Source organism: Parasteatoda tepidariorum, chromosome 5 (assembly GCF_043381705.1).
Source record: "Parasteatoda tepidariorum isolate YZ-2023 chromosome 5, CAS_Ptep_4.0, whole genome shotgun sequence".
Classification (NCBI taxonomy): Eukaryota; Metazoa; Arthropoda; class Arachnida; order Araneae; family Theridiidae; genus Parasteatoda; species Parasteatoda tepidariorum.
Genome location: NC_092208.1, coordinates 53,073,809 through 53,095,703, shown reverse-complemented (window position 1 = coordinate 53,095,703; position 21,895 = coordinate 53,073,809). Strand labels below are relative to the sequence as shown.

General features: G+C 30.2%; 1 protein-coding gene across 1 annotated transcript; it reads left to right on the top strand.

Moving 5' to 3' along the window:
- Nucleotides 1–11,106: 11,106 nt before the first annotated feature.
- On the top strand, nucleotides 11,107–19,447 carry LOC139425648 (uncharacterized). The gene is made up of 2 exons (XM_071181051.1): nucleotides 11,107–12,414; nucleotides 19,283–19,447. Exons 1-2 carry the CDS (start codon nucleotides 11,107–11,109, stop codon nucleotides 19,445–19,447), a joined length of 1,473 nt encoding a protein of 490 aa, XP_071037152.1.
- The last annotated feature ends 2,448 nt before the right edge of the window (nucleotides 19,448–21,895 follow it).

The following is a 21,895-nucleotide window of genomic DNA, read 5'->3' as shown; positions in this document are numbered from 1 at the left end:
CATATTCCATATTCTGATGAATTTATTTCAGCTGAAAAATGTTTTCTAAGAAACAGACAGCAATTTAATAAATTTTGTTTGAATGATTTGTTGGCATGTAGAGCATCTGCACTGCGTTCGAGACCCTTTATGTGATTCTTGCTTTCCATCATTTTCTTGAGCTGCAACGGAATTCAAAATCAATAGCTCTGAATCTCCTAATCTATTAGCTTCAAATTAAAGTTTAATAACTTTTGAAATATTGGTCTTCTTTTGTTATCTTCTGTCATTTTGTTTTGCTTTTTTTATCTTTTTTTTGTAAATTATATATACTAATGTTAATAAATTTTAATGTTCTCCCTCGCTTACAGATTAAATATTTCATTCCAGAAATCACTTCATTTACTTTTATGAAAACCACTTTATTTTTCTTCGAATAAATACTGTTATTTCAAGCAATTTACTGAATTAAATTTTTGTTGTTGCCTAAATCATACACAGGATTTAGAGTGTATCTAAAAATCTGAAAAAAGAAATTGATTCACAAATTTTTGAGAATCTTGAAATTATATCTAACCATTTATCCAATAATAATAATACAAAATCTGTAACATAATGAATTATAAAATAACTTTGAATTCTAATATTTACGAGTTATGATAACTAAATAAAATATAAAATTATAATAAGCTGCCGTTATAAAAATGTATTTATGATAAACTCAATATGAGTCATACTTAATGGTGTTAATGATATTTTTATTATTTTTGTAAAGTTATATTATAGCAATTGTTTTCTAGTCTGCTTTAATGAATGGGTGTCACGACAAGCCGAATAATTGTCTTAAAAAGAGCTTTCTTATAATGAAATTTGAAGAATATTTTCACATGCTGTTATTTTTATATCATCCAACGTCCTATTAAAAATGCAATATTTTTTTTCTTCTTATATTGTGGAATTTTTTAATCGTTAAGTTTTAAAATATATATGTGAATTTAGCAGTTAAAAATTAAATTTATAACATTATAAATATACTTTATAAAAATGTATTCGTATCCTTTAGATGAAGAAAAAATGCTTGTTAATCTAATTTCTCATGAAAAAATATTGCATTATATTCTTTAAAATTAACTTAATTCATTTTATTCTTTCAAATTACAAAGGATGAGTAGCCGATGAGATGTTTTAAATAAAAAGTATTTCATAGACACTTAAGCATATTTTGTAAATAACTAAATGAATAAAGTAAAAATTAATTAATTAATTCATACATTCAAAAAATAATAAATAAATATTTTACAAAAAGAATAAACCGTATTCACCATCTTTGGTAAATTATTTGCAATACTTTTTAAGAAAAATAAATATTATATACATATAGAACGTAACAAAAAGTAATATGTAAGCGGAATTAAACTAAAGGCATTATAAAATCATCTCGAGTTTTAAACTTATGAGCCCCACTTTTTCTCAAATGCATATCTCATGAGAATATTTTTTCTCATATTTATTTTGTAAGTCATATAATTAGTAGCAAATTTATATTAATTTAGAAGTAAATAACGGAGACAGCAAAAATGCAGTACATCATTAATGATTTTCATGAAACAAAATTGGTACGTCTAATACAGTAATTACTTAATCTATAACTGAAAACTCAAAACACTTGCTCTTTTTATGCTCCAACATCACATTAAAAGTAAATAATTATTTTTAAGTGCATTTACTTTCAATGGTAAATTTATTTTGTTAGAAATTACCCTAAACAGCTTAATTTATACACCGGACACGCAGCGATAATCTCCTAAAATTAGTAAATGTCAAAATGAGAAATGCTAGGAATTTTTCCATGTGAAAGCTTATATATTTTGCCAAGAAAATTTGGACATATTTAAACTTGAGAAAGATTACTTAAGCCTTTGTCTGTTAAGTAAAAATTTATGTTTAATTTAAAATGAAAATGAACATTCAAAGTTGAACAAAAAATACAATTTTCAATGTTATTATATGAATGAGTAAAATATGTATTTGTTTAATTAGTCTTTTTTTTAAGAATTGCTCTAAACGTCATATTAGTTTCCATTTTCTTCTCAAGATTAAAAAGACGATAATTAATAAAATTAGTCACATAACTTTACTCTATAATTATTTACTGTGGTTCATGTGAGCTATTTATAATCATTAAGATATTTAGATGTCGCAGAATTAATTTTCATCTTATTTTTCTGAGTCATCAGTTATTTATTCACGAGGCACATCTTCGGATTCCATTGCTTATTAATTTATATTTGCAATATTTCTTTGCATACGACGATTAATGATTAATTCATTATTCTGTATTTAGTTAGAAAAGAAAATGTTTAGCGATCTGTGATCTTTTTAACCATTCAAAATTACCAAAATATGAAGATTAATATTTTTTTATTAAAGACAAATTTTTTAAAAAGAAATTTACCAAGTTTTAAAAGTAAACTGAAAGATGAAAACTGTATAAAAACAGAACATTATTTATTTTAAAAAGAACTGAAAATAAACCAATATTTTTATGATGAAAAAAATAATTTTTTCCATATAACCTGCTAAGAAAAACACCTGTTAAATTTTATATAATTTTGAAATTAAATGACTGTTTAATTTTTTGTGTATTTTGTAATTTTTGTGATTTAAGGAAACTACATATCCATTTATTTAGCATTTAAAGTGAAGCATTTATTTTAAGAAAATAAAGTAAGTTTTATTTAACTAATAAAAATATACCCAATATGAATCATACCGAGGAAGATCATTATTTATAACATTAATTTTTGTCACAATCATAAATAATTTTAAAAACTAATTTTTAAAAATAATTATTTTGTGTTTCAAAGATTGATATGTTTCAATATATATGTGTTAACACTCTACAGCGAGATTATGTAAAGGTTACCAAAAGAAATCATGGAGAATTCTAATAGTTTCAGAAATAAACATAGCGCTAGATTTCTGGGTTACACATAAATGAAGGAAAGAAAAGCATCACAGCCCGCGTTTAACTGATTAACATATGACGGCATTTTAAGTGAAGTTAAAAGCAACATTTAGAAGAATGAGGCTAGAACTGAACAGCATGTATAAGTGCCATTTTTTTGGCAACAGAAACGTTTAAACTCGATCACAGAGCTGTGTAGAATTCATGAGTTTGATAACCTAACCTTTAACTATTTTAACAATTTCAGCAAAAAACTCATTTGAGATTATGGTGTTCGCTTGATCTTAAATTTTGGAAGATTTGATTTTGATATATAATACGCAAATCGAGAAACGGAAATAAATATGCGACTTTTTCAAAATTCGATATTTCAGAAACTAGTCAGCCGATTTCGTCATATTTTCTATTTTGCACTGTAAAATTACATTCTTTAAAATTATGTAAAATTATGTACCATTCAAAAATTTATTCAACATTATTAAATAAGATTATGAAAAAAAATATTATTTGAAAATTACTTTTGCGTGGAATCATCTTTGTACAGACAATTTTTATATGTGTGTGCAAATTTTTTTCTTAATTATTTGAAAAAATTTTTGAAATATAGCAAAATACACAAGAAGGAAAATTGAAATTTTGGGATACAAACTTTGGACTGCACCCCTGACTAAATTATTGGGACCATATTTCCCAGATTGCCTCCTCTATATTTTGGATAGGCAGAAATCTGAAAAAAAGGTATGTCTTTATTCAGAGAAACTACATTTTTGAGTCTTATTTCGTAACTTAAAATATCGTCTTCACTCATTAATTAGGATATTTGAGGTCACCCACTTGAATCATAAGAGTACTGGAACGTGAAGATCGGATCATGAGATCTAAAATTGTTCAAAAGAGTCCACTTTTTTCAATTGAAGAGATTAATTATTTTGAAGTAATTTTCATTTACATTTAAGACATTTACTTCATTTGTTCATAGCCATTTGTTCTACGAAGCTCACCATTTACACAAAACATTGAACTACAGAAGTCTGCATTAGTTTCATATTCTGCCATTAAAAGTAGTATCTCTTTTTAAGCATAACTTTATTTTAAATATTTACAATATCTTGCGATTTAGTTAATGTGTTATACATACCAGATCGAATTACGGTATAAAGTACTGGCATCCTAGGTCCCTATATTTTATAGTAAGAATTACTTAACTACAGTATTTCAGTAATCTTACAATAAGTACTATTGTAAAAATAACCGTATATCTGATTTTTTGTTCTGTAAAATTTTTCGGTAAAAATAAATGTAGTGTTAAAAGAGTACTGGCACCTTGGATTTCGGTACTTTGAGTTTCGGATTTCGAACTGAAAACTTTTGCAGTTAACATAATCTGCGGTATCCTTCTTTTATCTAAATTTAAAATCTAAGGCGTAGTGTTGCAACCACTAATGTATTTTTGAAGTTATAATGCGTGTCCTTTATTCATTTGCGCAAACCCATGTAAAATAACATTTCTAATATATTACACCCTGACAAGTATATCGTTCTTAAAACCAATCAGTAACAGGTAATTATTTCTATTAATCAATATAATAAATAGTATCACAAAAAATTTCTATTTCTACCTAAAAACAATATGTTGGCAAAGATATAAATAATCCTTGTATTTGTAACACAAAATGTTTTGTATCTATGGAAAAAACATTTTGCTTACACTTTTACTCGAAATAAACCAAAGTTTCTGTCTAAATATTTAATTTTCTTTGTTTAAAATATCTCAAATCTGAGAAGAATTTTCACATAAGAAAAGTTTTTATTTAAAAGAAAAAAACAATTTAAATACCATAGTAAAAACTAAACGCAAGTTAATACTAAACTTGGCTAAGCAACACCCTCAAAATAATTCTGAAAGTGCTATCCATATTGATATTCTGTGAATTAATAATGCAGATAATATTCATAATAGTGAAAATAAAAACTCACTTGATTCTGGAATTCATATTAGAAGCCATAACTGTATCATTCATATTAAAGATGTTAAAAAGGAAACAATAACAGCAATCATATTTTCAAAGATAGCAAAACGATTTCTCTTTTTAACTTCAATGCTTGTTAAGATCTTTATTTTAATATTCTTAAATAAATTTTCGAAATTTTATTGTATACAAAGCTTAATTCTACATGAGAAAAAAAATTCTGGTAAAATTATCATACTGTACGGTAACGACTTTTCTGGAAAAAAAAACTCTGGTAATAAAAGCAAAAATCTACAGTAATTAAACCATTCTCGTAGTAATTTTTCTTTTCATATTATAATGATTTAAGAGAAATTCTGGTTTTCAAAATTATAATTCTTATTATCACATATTTAGTGAAAAATACAAAAATACAAAATTTTCTAACGATATAGCAGTTTCTGGTAATTCAGGAGGCACTAATAACTTTTATTTATTCTGTTTTATTTTTTACATTAAAAAGTATGTAGGGCAATATTATTTAATTATGCAAAAAAATATATAGTATGTGATTCAATAATTTTACGTGACTTCATATCGTGTTATGAGAATAAACGAAACATTAGAGTTACGAAAATTCTCGAATACCTCAGGTCACGCTGTGTGAAAAAATTATTTTCTTTTTAGTAAAATTTATATTAAACATTTTTCGTATTTCTTTTTTAACGTTTTGTTTATTAATTTTACGATTTTATCTTCTTTATTACAGCCTTCAATTAATTTAAAACAAATTTTAGCTACATAATTTAGTTTTTATAATAAATATTTTTTTTCTGTTTTTGCAATTTCTTCTTAAATCTATATAGTGATATTATGGTTGCTTTATAAGGTCCTACATTTTCACAATATATAAAATTATTTTCTATAATATTAAATATATCTTGCATTTGAAAAATATTAAAATCGCAACTTTTAATGAAGCACATTTTCTAAATTCTAATACATTATTTATTTCAAACTTTGTGTACAGCAAATTGCCAATAATTGGGTCAAAGATAAAGAACCCGGTTATTATTTTACCTTTCTAAAATATTTATGAGTAGTGAGTCAATTATGAGCCAATGTGTGTCGTTCATGCTCGTAAAAATTACAAATCTAATGTCAGAGTTTTTAAATTTTGATATTAAAAATAAACACCGAATTTTCAGCAAAGAAAACAATCTTTTTGTAAAAATTTCCGTTTCTTTTTTCCAAGAGAATATTCTATAGCACGCATGTTAAAATCTAATTAAAAAAATTCAAATATGTTCCTTTTTCTTTTAAATAACTTGTAAATTCATAATTACGTTTTTTTTATTTATACTAAAATTCTAGTCATCTTAAATGAAATTGGCTAATATACCTAATTCATGCTGTAACAAAATCTAACTCATGTTTGAACTTTTACAGTTCTATTCTGATTTTATTTTAGTTAAACTATACAGATTTTGCTAGAATATATATTTTGATAAGGCGCCATCTAGTATCATATTATAACTCTTTAAGCTCATTTTATTTCAATAAATCCAAATTAAAATTTCTCTTAAAACATTTTTCAAATAAAACTTACTTTTTAAACTTAAAGAATTGAATAAACTTATAATTTGAAATTTTTCTTTTAATATATTTCTACAGCAGACTAAATTTGGAATATTTTTTCATACCTATCAATAACAATCCATGTTGCTGTCGATATTTGTTTCATAGATGTATTTATCTTTACACACAGAACTAATTTTTTTAAATTAAAATGTTTTAAAATTCGAAGACTTTTTTAAAAAAAGTCTTCGAATTATCAATTCGAATTATCTTCGAAATATCAAAGTAAAAAAAATATTTCAGACCAAAATAAGATTTAACAAATATTTCTGTACAATAAATTGGAAAATAAATTGTGTACAACAAAATGAATGAAAACTCTTACTTTCCATATTTTTTTAAATATTTAAACCTGTAGATAATACTGTGGAACAAATTTTTGCTACATTTATGTAAATACTTGATCTTGCCAGATTAGCAAATTCAAAATAAGTATTGCTCCTAAAGCTACAGATTTTTTAATGATATTTTCAGTTTATTTTTTGTTAAAATTAACAACTTTTAAAACATTTTATAAAACTGAAGTGGTTTGTAATTGTTGTGACAAACTTTCAGAAAAGTAAGGGGACATCATCAGGATTGTAACTAATAGGGAAACCATTCCCATGTATTTCATCGTACGTGGGTCGGGTGATTTCCTACTATGACTTCTCAGAAGCACAAAGAAACAGCTCTTGAAAGGGAAGGGCCCATAACGGTGTATGACGATATTTCAGATCATGGATTTCTATGAAATTATCCTACTAATGTATCCTAACTACCTTAGAAGTTTATCGCGACATTTATGCGAGTGACTCTCTATTATAAATAACGTTTTTAAACTTGTACAAAATTGACAAAAAATTGAGTAAAAGAGTCCCTAAAAATTGAAGCATAGAGAAAATAAACACTTGCAGATTTAAAATTAGCAACATGAAAGTAATCTGCTATCTGTTTAAAAAAATCTGATGTAACAGAAGGAAAATTGCTCTCCTCAGTGATATATATGGTTCAGTCTAATATACTTTACCTTACAATCTAGTATATTTTATTGCTTTAAAATGTATTGTTCTTAATAAACAATATTTCAATACACTGTTGATGAAAGCTTTGGATAGAATAAAAAAATTATTTAAAGAACGCAACAATTGTGAGAATTTTGATAGAATTAGTTGGTCATATCTTGGTTTTTTTACTCATAAATTTTTGGGATGTGTAACTTTTTGTTCGATTACGTTTTTGTTGAAAAACAGTTGCACTCATATATCAAACAATGCATTTCAAAGATGCATTTCTAATCTTGATTATTAATAACTTTGAGAAATATTAATGTATACATCATGAATGTATACATATGTATACATTCATGATGTATGTAATGTATACATCATTGTATGTAATGTATACATCATGTATGTAATGTATACATCATTAATGTATACATACATGCCTGAATACATCATAAATACACTGCTGGACAGTTGCTAAGGACGGATCACAAATTGCAATGTAGCATAACATTAAGTGAGACATGCGGCCTTGTAGGATAAAATATAGTTGCCACACTGTTCAGACATTAGAATAAAGAATATTCATTGTTCTGGAATGTACAAAAGCTATGAAACATCTGAAAGAAAAAAAATTTCATTTGATGCTGAGTACGGAAAAATTGAACAATGCATCTAAATGTCAACAGGCAACTTGAAGAAAGGCGTCAGTACGGGATATGTCCACCGAGGAGTGTGATGCAACTTTCTACACGTCGTATCATACTTTGCAAACATTATCCAGCAGCTGTTGAGGCAATTTATCCCATTCCATTGTCAGTGCACGGATGAGGGTGTTCTTGTTTGTCGGATAGTTTCGACCGGCAAGTTGCCTCTTCAAAGCATCCCAAACATTTTCAATGGGGTTTAGATCTGGAGAATGTGGTGGCCATACGAGGCGATAAATACCCACGCTGTCTAGACAATCCTGAACAGCGAGTGTTCAATGACATGTTGTGTTGTCGTCCATTAAAACAAATTTATCACCGACAGCACCACGAAAAAGACGAACATGAGGAAGTAGAATTTCATCAATGTATTGTTAGCCCGTCATAGTCCCATTCGCAACAACATGTAGGCGCGTGCGGCCATTGATCATGATGGCGGCCCACACCATGGCACTGCATGTCGGATATCGGTCCCTTTCCTGGATATTTTCTAGACGATAACCAGTACCACTTTCGCGCCAGATCAATTGGCGTCTACAATCCGATGACAGACTGAACCTACTCTCATCTGAGAACAGTCAGCCCAGTCCTGTTCAGTTCAATTGTGATGCTCACGACACCATTGCAAACGGGCAGTACGGTGCTGTCTGGTCAATGGGACACACACAACAGGTCTGCGGGCGTATAGTCCTCCTCCCCTCAAACGTCTGGCAACAGTTTTTTGGGAGATCTGCTTTCCTGTGGCAGCAAGAAACTGATTTGCCACCTGCTGAGCTGAGGTGCGCCTGTTACTTTTTGCTGATAGAACGATGTATCTGTCTTCTGCAGGCATCGTACTTCTAACACGACCTCCCCCGTGCCGCCTACTACACATTCCAGTAGTTTTAAATGCTTTCCACAGCCGTGAAACAACGCTGTGAGCGATGTCGAACTCCCTGGCAGCATCTGTTATTTTTCGCCCTTCTTCGATCTTTCCAATAATTCGGCCACGCTTAAAATCATCTAAGTGATATCGGGAAGACATGCCGAAAATTTCAAGTTCGTCAACTAAGTCTTTCCTGTAAAACTTTGACTTGAAACAACAACACTCCACACGCATCAAAACCTTTAAAGCTCTTATCAGCGCTATCACGTGATGAACAGACGTGGAAAAAAAAATTTGCATACGCATACCTCTTCTTACTATATCCCGCACTTATTCTAATTTTGCACAATTTGCTTCCTTTCATTTTGTGGTTGCAATGGATGATAGTGTTATCAGTCCTTAGCAATTGTCCAGCAGTGTATATCAGAGCTATATTTTATATTCATAGGAAACTGTAATGCAACCTGTGCACTTTTTTTCATGTTCCATATCATATATTCATGATTTTTTGTCGTTGTCATGTGTTTGTTAAAAATGCATGATTGTAAAAGTTCGATTTGATTTTTTTAATCTATAGAACAAGGCTATGTTCAGTTTCCTATTAGTTTATTTTTATTTTGTCATTGTTTTATTGGTATCAATAGAAATATGTTCATTTCTCCTAGGAATTTATCGTTAAATATATAGCCTTTAGACACGATACATTTTTGATTCAACTAAATATTCTTATTGATAGTATGTGCCTTGGGTTACTATTGTTCTTAAACAAAAATCTCTGCTTTTTAAGAAAAAGAAAAAGTTCAATTTTCGTAAAGTATACTTTTGTGTCGAGTAAAATGTTTGTGTTTCATAATTCATTCACAAATAGCATTATAAAACATTTTTCTTTCGTTACTATGTTTATAAAAGTAAACTATGCATAATTATTGCATAAAGAATCATAAAAACAAAATGATACCCTCCTGAAAGTCAGAGACTTGTGATTTAAAATCTGAAGCTTTATTAAAAATTTCGATTGTTATTTTGAGTTTTAAAAACAAAGGCACGATTGTTTTTATTTGATCTATATCATTGGTCTATGATCATGAGATTTTCACTGAAGGAAAACGGGATTTTTTTAAAAATATTTCTGAAGAAGAAATGTCTTTCTTCTTTTCAAAAAAAAATATTCAAATTAACATTATTCAAATTTTTTCTTCCTTCCCTAGGACTTTTACTGCAACGCGTTGAAGACCCTCTGCACAAAAAATTCATATGATACTGACTCAACCTGTACTTGAGATAAACGTTCAACATTCAATGTTTGATAAATTCTTTTCCAAATATTCAAAGCATGTTAAGCAGAAAAATTTTAACCATGATACACTAAAGTGTATTATGGTTTTTTATCATGCAGCCTTCGCAAATACTGTATTTGTGTTCTTTAGAAATAATTTTCGAATTTTCGATTACTTTATTCCTCAAAATTTTGTCAAATTTTCTAACTATTCGTGTTGCGAGTTTCCTCTTTTTTATGGATGTTTCTTTACGGCTTCCTCACCGTAACTCTTCCTTTTGAAATTGTATCTGTTTTCATGGACTTTGGACACATTCTGGTACTTTTCATCATCACAATATGCTTGTTACCTTTTTCAATGTTTTTTTATTGATGCCTCGCCTATTATGTTTGAACACTCAAACTCCTAAATTCTATTTTGTGAGTAACTACTTTTGTTATTTTAAGATTTCACAAAATTATTTGAGGCCTTCTGGTTGGAGACAGGGAATCGTCGGATCTTGGTGAGGTCGCTGTTCTGCGCGCGTGGCGCCCAACCTACATCTACCAGAGTTTGACCTGGAGTTGCTTCTGCCTCACTTGCCCATTTTTCCGATGTGTTGCCCTGGATAGACACCAAGCCTGCGTTCTTGAATTCTCTTTTTCTATTGCTGAGCTTGATGCTTTTTCTATTGCTTATCTGTGCTCCATAAATTTTAGACTCTTCAAATCTCTCACATCAATAACACTGTCATACCTATGGCTGAAAACACAAAGTTTCTTCGTCTGATATTTGACAAGAAGCTTACCTATTTACCTCACATCAAACAACTTAGAAAACGATGCGAGAAGACTTTAAACATATTACGAGTGCTTTCAAACACGTCTTGGGGTGCAGATCGCATCGCCCTACTGCGAATATATCAAGCGCTAATATTATCTCGTCTTGATTATGCATATGCGGTATATGGCACTGCTTCCGCTTCTAACTTAAGACACTTGGATACAGTGCATCATACTGCCTTGCGTATATGTAGCGGCGCCTTCTGCACGTCCCCTGTTAAAAGCCTCTATGTTATCTGTCATCAACTACCTTTAGACCTACGCCGCATGCAGCTGTCCTTGACGTATTACTTTCGCATCATGTCATCTGCTACACATCCTCTACAGCGTGATTCTACACCATTAAGTTTGCTGCGGATTTATGAAGCTCGTCCGTCTCATATTCGCCCTTTCAACGTTCGCATGCGATCACTTATTGAAAATTTGTCTATTTGGGATTTACAATCACAATCAGTTGAGCATTTGCTTATTTCACCATGGACCATCTCACAATACCAGTTTGATTGTCAGTTTGTTGCTTATAATAAGGCTCAAGTGTCTCCTATTATATTTCAGCAACTTTTCACTTCCCATCGTCATCAGTTTTCTCAATACGCCCCTGTATTTACAGATGGCTCAAAATCTCCAGGACATGTCGGTTGTGGCGTCGTCATTGCTGATGCCACGTACAATTTTAAAATCCCAGATATTTGTTCAATTTTCACTGCCGAAGCTGTAGCTATTCTTTTAGCTCTGCGATTGATCTCATCACTGCCTACTCGAAAATATTGCATTTATTCAGATAGTTTGAGCGTGTTGCGCCAATTGGGACATTTCGAAGAATCGACTCACCCAATTTTAAATTTTATACATCATCTGTTAAATTCTTTTCATAAAAATGGGTTTGATATTTTATTTTGTTGGGTCCCAAGTCATGTCGGAATTCCGGGCAATGACTTGGCCGATGTTGCCGCACGATCTGCTACAAACCCTTTCTCTCTGTCTATACCATACCAAGATATAAAAACACACGTACGACAGCTTACAAAGTCTCTATGGTTGCAGCAGTGGGATCTCCAAATTAATAATAAATTGCGCGCTATAAAAATTGATTTAGATCCATTGCCTGTGCTACGTAATCGTAGGGCAGACGTCAAACTTACTCGTCTTCGAATTGGCCACACTCGATTGACCCACCTTCACTTGCTGTTTGATGAACCCTCTCCTCACTGCAATACTTGCAACGTTTTACTCACAATCCATCACATTTTAATTTATTGCCCATGTTTTAACCGTCATCGTTTAACCTTTTTTGGTAGTTCTATTTTAACACTGCAGGATTTGTTAGGTGACTGCCATCATCCTAACATTTTTGCGTTTCTACGCGCAATTGGTCTCTTATACTGTATATAACAGTTTTTATCCTATTTACAATTTTATGTGTCTTTATTCAGCTTTGAATGCAACTGTTTTATGATACTTAACTACATTTAAATTTTATCTTGTTTTACTTACTCTTGAATGCGTTGGTTTCGTTGTATTCAGTTTTATAAATGCCGTGTGATTTTGATGGGGAAAACTTGTAGTATACATCTACCTAGGATTTTATTTTAAAACCGTTTGTTTGGCGCAGCATGTCCTTCTGTGNAGTAAAATCAAAATTTTGGGGTCCAAACTTTGGACTGCACCCCTGACTAAATTATTAAGACCATATTTCTCCCCCATATTTTGGATAGTCAAAAATCTGAAAAAAAAAGATATGTTTATTCAGAGAAACTACATTTTTGAGTCTTATTTCGCAACTTGAAATATCGCCTGCGCTCATTAATTAGCATATTTGAGATCACCCCCAGGAACTTTTAGGATTGAGTCCTAAAATGTTAATCATAAGACTGAGTACTGGAACATGAAGATTGGATTATGAGATTTAAAATTGTTCAAAAGCGCCCATTTTTTTTAAAAAAAAATTTAATTGATTAATTATTTTGAAGTAATTTTCTTTTACAGTTAAGACATTTACTTAATTTGTTCACAACCATTTGTTCAGGCAATGTTCACCATTTACACAAAACAATGAGCTACAGAAGTCTGCATTAGTGTCATATTCTGCCATTAAAAGTAGTACCTCCTTATAAGCATAACTTTATTTTAAATATTAACAATATCTTGCGAATTGGTTAATGTGTTATACACAGTAAAATATGACGGGTCGAATTACGGTATAAAGTACTGGCATCCTAGGTCCCTATATTTTACAGTAATAATTTTTAAACTAAAGTAATTCAGTGAATTTACAATAAGTACTATTGGAAAAATTACCGTATGTCTGATTTTTGTTCTGCGAGATTTTTCGGTAAAAATTAATTTAGAGTTAAAAGAGTACTTGCACCTTGGATTCCGGTTCTTTGATTTCCGGAATTCAACTTGAAAACTTTTGCAGTAAACATAATCTGCGGTATAATCTTTTAATCTATGCTAATATCTTACACACTGGCAAATATATCGTTCTTAAAACCAATCAGAAGCAGGAAATCATTTCTATAAATCAATATTATGAATAGTATCACAAAAAATTTCTATTTCTACCTAAAAACAATATGTTGGCAAAGATATGCATAATCCTTGTATTTCTAACACAAAATATTTTGTATTTATGGAAAAAATATTTGGCTTACAGTCTTACTCGTAATAAACCAAAGTTTCAGTCTAAATATTTAGTTTTCTTTGTTTAAAATATCTTAAATCTGAGAAGAATTTTCACCTAAGAATAGTTTTTAGTTAAAAGAAGAAAAAAAAACAGTTTAAATACCATGGTAAAAACTAAACACAAGTTGATACTAAACATGTAACAGCCTCAAAATAATTCTGAAAGTGCTATCCATATTGATATTTTGTGAATTAACAATGCAGATAATATTCATAAAATAAAAACTCACTTGACTCTGGAATTCATATTACCGCCATAATTGTATCATTCATATTAAAGGTGTTAAAAAAGAAACATTAACAGCAATCAAATTTTCAAAGATAGCAAAACGATTTCTCTTTTTAACTTTAATGCTTGCTAATATCTTTATTTTAATATTCTTAAATGAATCTTCGAAATTTTATTGTATGCAAAGTTTATTTCTGCACGAGAAAAAAATTCTGGTAAAATTATAGTACTGTATGGTAACGACAATTCTGATTTAAAAAAAACTCTGGTAATGAAAGCAAAAATCTACAGTAATTAAACCATTCGCTTAGTATTTTTTCTTTTTATATTACAATGATTTACCGGAAATTCTGGTTTTCAAAATTATAATTCTTATTATCACACATTTAGTAAAAAATACAAAAATACAAAATTTTCTAACGATTCCATAAAGCCAGAAACATGGTAAATTTTACCGTATGTTTTGATATAGCAGTTTCTGGTAATGCAGGAGGTACTAATAACTTTTAATTTCTGTTTAATTTTTTACGTTGAAAAGTATGCAGGGCCATGTCATTTAATTATGCCAAAAAATATGTAGTAAGTATATTGATTCAATAATTTAATGTGACTTCATATCGTGTTATAAAACTACACGAAACATTAAAGTTACATAATTTCTTAAATAACTCAGGTCACGCTGTTTAAAAAAATTATGTTCTTTGTAGTAAAATTTATATTTAAAATTTTTTGTATTTTTTTACGTTTCGTTTATTAATTTAATGATTTTATATTCTTTATTACAGCCTTCAATTAATTTAAAACAAATTTTAGCTTCATTATTTATTTTTTATAATAAATAATTCTTTTCTGTTTTTGCAATTTCTTGTTAAATATATAGAGTGATATTAAGGTTGTTTTACATGATCTTACATTTTCTCAATATATAAAATTATTTTCTACAATATTAAATATATCTTTCATTTGAAAAATATTAAAATCACAACTTTTAATAAAACACATTTTCTATATTCTAATACATCATTTATTTCATACATTGTGTACAGCGAATTACCAATAATTGGGTCAAAAATAAAGAACCCGGTTATTCTTTTACCTTTTTAAAAAATTTATGGGTAGTGAGTCAATTATGTGCCAATTCGTGTCGTTCATGCTCAATTTAATGTCAAAGTTTTTTAGTTTTAGTATTAAAAATAAACACCAAATTTTCAACAAAAAAAAAGAAAACAATCTTTTTATAAAAATTTCCGTTTGGTACTTGACTTTTTTTCAAAAAAAATATTCTACACGTATGTTAAATTCTAAATTTAAAAAATTTCAAATATGTTCTTTTTTTTAAGAAAATAACTTGCAGATTCATAATTACGTTTTTTTTTTATTTATACTAAAATTTTAGTCATCTTAAATGAAATTGACTAAAATATGCCTAATTCATGCTATAACAAAATCCAAATCATGTTTGAACTTTTACAGTTCGATTCTGAATTTATTTTATTTAAACTATACAGATTTTGTTAGAATATATATTTTGATAAGGCGCCATCTAGTATCATATTATAACTCCTTAAGCTCATTTTATTTCAATAAATCCAAATTAAAATTTTTCTTAGAGCATTTTTCAAATAAAACTTACTTTTTAAACACAAAGATTTGAATAAACTTATAATTTAAATTTTTTCTTTTAATATATTTCTTTAACAGACTAAATTTGGAATATTTTTTCATACCTATCAATAACAATCCATGTTGCTGTCAATGTTTGTTTCATAGATGTATCTATCTTTACTCACAGAACTAATTTTTTTTTAAATTAAAATGTTTATAAATTAGAAGACTTTTTTTTATTTAATATGAAAATTTCTCAAAAATATGAAAAGAAAAAAAAAAATATTTCACACCAAAATAACTATATAAAAAGATTTAACAAATATTTCTGTACAATAAATTGAAAAATAAATTATGTACAACAAAAGGAACGAAAACTCTTACTTTCCAAATTTTTTTTAAATATTTAAACCTGTAGATAATACTGTGGAACAAATTTTTGTGTTATATTTATGTAAATACCTAATCTTGCCAGATTAGCAAATTCAAAATAAGTCTTGCTCCTAAAGCTACAAGTTTTTTAATGATATTTTCAGTTTATTTTTTGTCGAAATGAACAACCTTAAAAACATTTCATTAAATGGAAGTAGTTCGTAATTGCTGTGACAAACTTTCAGGAAAGTAAGGGGACATCATCAGGATTGTAATTAATCGGGAAACCATTCCCATGTATTTCATCGTACGTGGGTCGGGTGCTTCCCTGTTATGACTTCCTCAGAAGCACAAAGAAACAGCTCTTGAAAGGGGAAGCGCCCATAACGGTGTATGACGATATTTCAGATCATGGGTATCTATGAAATTATCCTACTAATTTATCCTAACTACCTTAGAAGTTTATCGCGACTTTTATGCGAGTGACCCTCTATTATAAATAACGTTTTCAAACTTGTACATATTGACCAAAAATCGAGTAAAAGAGTTCCTAAAAATTGAAGCATAGAAAAAAAATACTTGCATATTTAAAATTAGCAACATGAAAGTAATCTGCTATCTGTTTAAAACAATCTGATGTAACAGAAAGAAAATTGCTCCTCAGTGTTATTTATGGTTCAGTCTAATATACTATACATTACAAGTTAGTACATTTTATTGCTTTAACATATATTGTTCTTAATAAACAACATTTCAATACACTGTTGATGAAAGTTTTAGATAGAATAAGAAAAATTACTTAAAGAACGCAAAAATTGCAGAAATTTTGATTCAAACAATACATTAAATTTTTGCTGACACGAATTCCTGCTCACACCGACGCACTGCAGACGTAAAACATATTTAGTGATAGACGGATCATGGGTTCGAATCCCCTTGCTTTTGGTCTGACCATGGGAGGTTTTTGTGATTTTTATCTTCATGTAACACAAATGAGGACTAGTTCGATAGAAATATCCTCCAAGAAGACTTGTTTATCCCAATGCACAAAATTTGCAGTAAGGCTAGAGGGTTTAACATTGATAGTCGTAAACTCAGAATCGGCTTGGCTGTTTAACAGCGGTTATAAAATAAAATAGTTTGTAGTTATTTGTCAAGTATTTATTAAATCTCATCCCAGGTGATTTAAGAAAAATTTATGTTGAGAAACCATGATTATCTTCTAAAATTCACAGTACTGTTCGGACGGTAACGATTTACCGGAAATTCTTGTTTTTAAATTTATAGTTACACTTTTAGTAAAGTATACAAAGCATGAAAATAAATTAAACCGAATAAATAAATTTTATGCCAGGCTCTAAGATTTCATGATAACTTCCCCAAATTTTATCGCATTTAATAAATTTAATCACGCATTGCAAAACCATGTTTCATTGTTAACTTTTATCAAAATCATTACCGAAGTAAAAATTTTAGTAATTTTAGTGTTCGTAGGAACACTGTAAATTTCGTCACATTCTTGTAATAAGGTACAAAATATTAATTACATATCCTTTTTGTACAATCTGTGTTTGATTTAGCTACGATGACATCACTTACAGGTATCCAATTGAGAAGAATATTGAATTCTATAATACAATAATTAGTTGTTTATATCTTGGTTTTTTTACTCATAAATTTTTGGGATGAATACCTTTTAGTTCGATTATGTTTTAGTTGGAAAAAAAAGTTGCACTCATATATCAAACAATGCAATTCAAAGCATGTATTTTTAATTCTGATTATTAATATTTAATTTAGAGAAATATTAATGTATATATATGACTGAATACCTCATAAATATATCAGAGCCATATTTTATATTCATGGAATGTAATGCAACCCGTGCACTTTTTTTCATATTCCATATCATATATTTATGAATTTTTGTCGTTGTCATGTGTTTGTTAAATATGCATGATTGTAAAAGTTCAATGTGATTTTTTTAATCTATAGAACAAGGCTATGTTCAGTTTTCTTTGAGTTTATTTTTATTTTGTCTTAGTTATTATTGATATCAATATGTTCATTTTTCCTAAATATTTATCGTTAACTATATAGCCTTTGGACACGAATCATTTTTGATTTAACTAAATATTCTTATTAAATAGTATGTGCCTTGGGATACTATTGTTCTTAAACAAAAATCTCAAATCTCTGAATTTGCTTATGAAAAAGAAAACAGTTCAATTTTAGTAAAGTATAGCTTTGCGACGAGTAAAATGTTTGTGTGCATAATTCATTCACAAGCAGCACTATAAGACATTTTTAAACTATGCTTATAAAAGTAAACTATGCAGTATTAATCCATAAAGAATCGTAAAAACAAAATGATACCCTCCTGAAAGTCTGCTGTGATTTAAAATCTGAAACTTAGTTAAAAATTTCGATTGTTATTTTGAGTTTTAAAAACTAATTCACGAACGTTTTTAATTGCAATATATCATTGGTCTATGATCATGAAGTTGTTACAGAAGGAAAACGTGATTCTTTTAAAAATTATTTCTGAAGAAGAAATACCTTTCTTCGTCTCAAAAAATTATTCAAATTAACATTATTCAAATTTTTTTCTTCCTTCCCTAGGACTCTTACTGCAACAAGTTTTTGATTATATAAACGCTTATCTGAAACGCTTTGGCTAGAAAATAGCTGCTGAACTGAAGACCCTCAGCACAAAAAATTTATTATATGATACTGATTCAACCTGCACTTGAGATAAACGTTCAACATTCAATGTTTGGTACATTCTTTCCCGAATTTCAAAGCATACTAAGCAGAAAAATTTGAACCATGATATACTAAAGTGTATTATGGTTTTTTTATCTTGTAGCCTTCGCAAATACTGTATTTGTGTTCTTTAGAAATGATTTTCAAATTTTATATTAATTTATTGTACAGAATTTTGTAAAATTTTCTAACTATTCATGTTTTGAGTTTCCTCTTGTTTGTGGATGTTTCTTTACGGCTGCCTAGCCGTAATTCTTCTTTTTGAAATTGTATCTGTTTTCATGGGCTTTGAACAAATTCTGGTACTTTTCATCATCACAATATGTTTGTTACCTTTTTTCAATGTTTTTTCTTTACTGATGCCTTGCCTATTACGCTTGAGCACTCAAACTCCTAAATTCTATTTTCTGAGTAACTACTTTTGTTAATTTTAAGACTTCACTAAATTCTTTGAGGCCTTCTGGTTGGTGGCACGGAATCTTCGGATCTTGGTCAGGTCGCTGCTCTGCGTGCGTGGCGCCCAACCTGCATCAACCAGGGTTTTCCCTGGAGTTGCTTCTGCCTCCCTTGCCTATTTTTACGATGTGTTGCCATGGATAGCCACCAAGCCTACCTTTTTGAATCCTCTTTTTCTTTGGCTGAAGGGGATGCCCTCTGATGGGATCGGGAAGGGATTAAGGTTTGATACACTAAAGTGATACTCAACTTGCCCACGCTTTAATATTTTTCTGACTCAATGTCGAACTAACAACCTCCTACTCTTAACTGAAGATGGGACCATTGCTTTAAAGACTGAACAACTTGGTAGACTGATAAAGGGAGTTTTAGGAACAACAAAGTTTCAACAAATAGGTAGTTAGGGAGGTAGTTTATTTAAGTTGCACTAGAGCTGGACAATGGGCTATTGGTGAAAGCATCCCTGAAGATGATCCAAAAAGTGTTCATCCCAATTTTAATCATTTAAACAAGAGATGCCTCTCCCGCTTTGGCAGCTCGATGACCTTCGCGTGAAGTCGAGCACTTTACTGAAGAACAGTTACGATAACGCGCATCTTCGGTCCCTACGCAGACTAATCAAAGTGGTCACTGACGAAGCCTTTGATGCTTGACTTCAGAGTTCTACTGGGAACCGTTTCTTTACAATCAGTCCTTGCGGGACCAGGGACTTCAGAAAAATAACTTTAGACTTGTTTTAATACAGCTTACGATATCAGTCGAACGAGCACTCTGAAATTTAGATTATCTGTGCTCCATAAGTTTTAGACTCTTCAAATCTACCCCTGTGACTCTGATCTTCATGTTTCTCGGCTAGAGGTTATAGTTCTTTCAAATAATTTGAAGCGTGGAACAAACGCTGATTTAATTCTCCTCGTAACCTTATATGTATATTTCATTTTTCTTGTAAAACCTCTATATCAATTTGGCAAATAATTCAAAGCCTTTATTTACATTTTATATTCCTACGAATTTAAACATTTAATGCTACGAATTAAAACATTAGAAAATGGATCTCCCGGACCAAATTGTCTTGAGATTCCGCAAACGCTTTGTGGTAAAAAGGTAGCGTGTTTGAGTCCCGCCCCAATCTTGAATGTATCATTGCGATGTTCTTCAATAAGTAGTGGTAAAGTAAAAACGTAAGTGTACTGCTGCATCTTCACAAAGGCTTAAAAATGCTGCAACTTGACAAAGGCTTATAAGCCGAACTTTGGAATAGATACCTAAGTCTGCACATATATGAGTAGCAATTAAAAATCAATAAATGCGCAAAAAAATGTTTCGAAAATCTCATCAAATTGCAGCACGGATAGCACTATTTAATAATACGAGCCACAAAATTGAAGGATAAATTGCTAAGGCTTCGGGCAGGAAGAGAAAATGTCAAAAATTCATTGTTGCAAAGATTCATTCATTTATTTATTGCTGTCTATACATATCTAGGTGTAATTGCTTATTACAAAATACGATTTTTAAAACCATTGAAAAATTGCTGTGTAGATAGCTTAAGTTGAAAAAGGACATCTCAAAAATACATATAGGATTCGAATCCGCAAACTCCATACTTCAGAATCCTATCGAACGACGATTAAACATTGCGACAACGAGAGAACCACAATTAAGCGTTGATTTGAAATAGGATTATTGCAACAGCAAAAATATATATATCTATACATCCATGATTACGCCTGTAAACAAATTCTATACTTCCGTGCTTAATAGCGTAAGGGTCTCTTATCAGCTAAGACGATCATTCTTTATAGACAGTATATATTATATTTTCTTGTATAACCGTATGACCGACGTTGAACAGCGAACTCAATTCTGAGTTTTCGACTATCAATGTTCAACTTCATAATCTTGTTATTTTGAGGGCAATCCAGAAGACAATGAAACTTCCTGGATCAATCATTGGGACAAACTAACATGCTATGAGGACATTTTAATGGAACAAATCGTCACTTGCGTTACATGGAAAGAATTACTTGTCAAATAAGAAATCACGAAAACCTCCGACCGTTAAATCGACGGAAAAGAGATTCTAATTCAATATCCATCTACCACTGATAATACTTTACGTCAACATCGTGGTCGGTGCAAACCGGGTGTGGAATTCGTATCAACTAGCTATCGGTGGGATTCGAACCTGGAACACCTCATTGGGAGGCGAACTTTCTTTCAATCGATCTATCACGGCACTAGATCACTACTTTACGAAGTGGGGAAAAATTTCGCTGTTGTTGTTGATGTAGTTCATTTACGTCGAACTAGAGCTGCACAATAGGCTATTGGCAATGGTCTGGGAAACATCCCTCAGGATGATCCGAAGACATGCCATCACAATTTTGATCCTCTGCAGAGGGGATGGCACCCCTGCTTCGGTAGCCCGACGACCTGCACGCGAAGTCGAGCACTTTACGGTAGAACAGATTAACGAGGACCAATACCGCACACCCTCGGTCCCTACGCAGACTGATCCAAGTGGTCACCCACCCGCACACTGACCGCAGCCAGTGATGCTTGACTTCGGTGATCTGCTGGGAACCGTGT

Bases quoted from the DNA above. Each gene is read 5' to 3' on its own strand.
- LOC139425648 (XM_071181051.1), top strand. From the start codon at position 11,107: ATGGCTGAAAACACAAAGTTTCTTCGTCTGATATTTGACAAGAAGCTT. The intron at 12,415-19,282 runs GTTTTACTCACA...GTTAATTTTAAG, and splicing joins CTCACTGCAATACTTGCAAC to ACTTCACTAAATTCTTTGAG.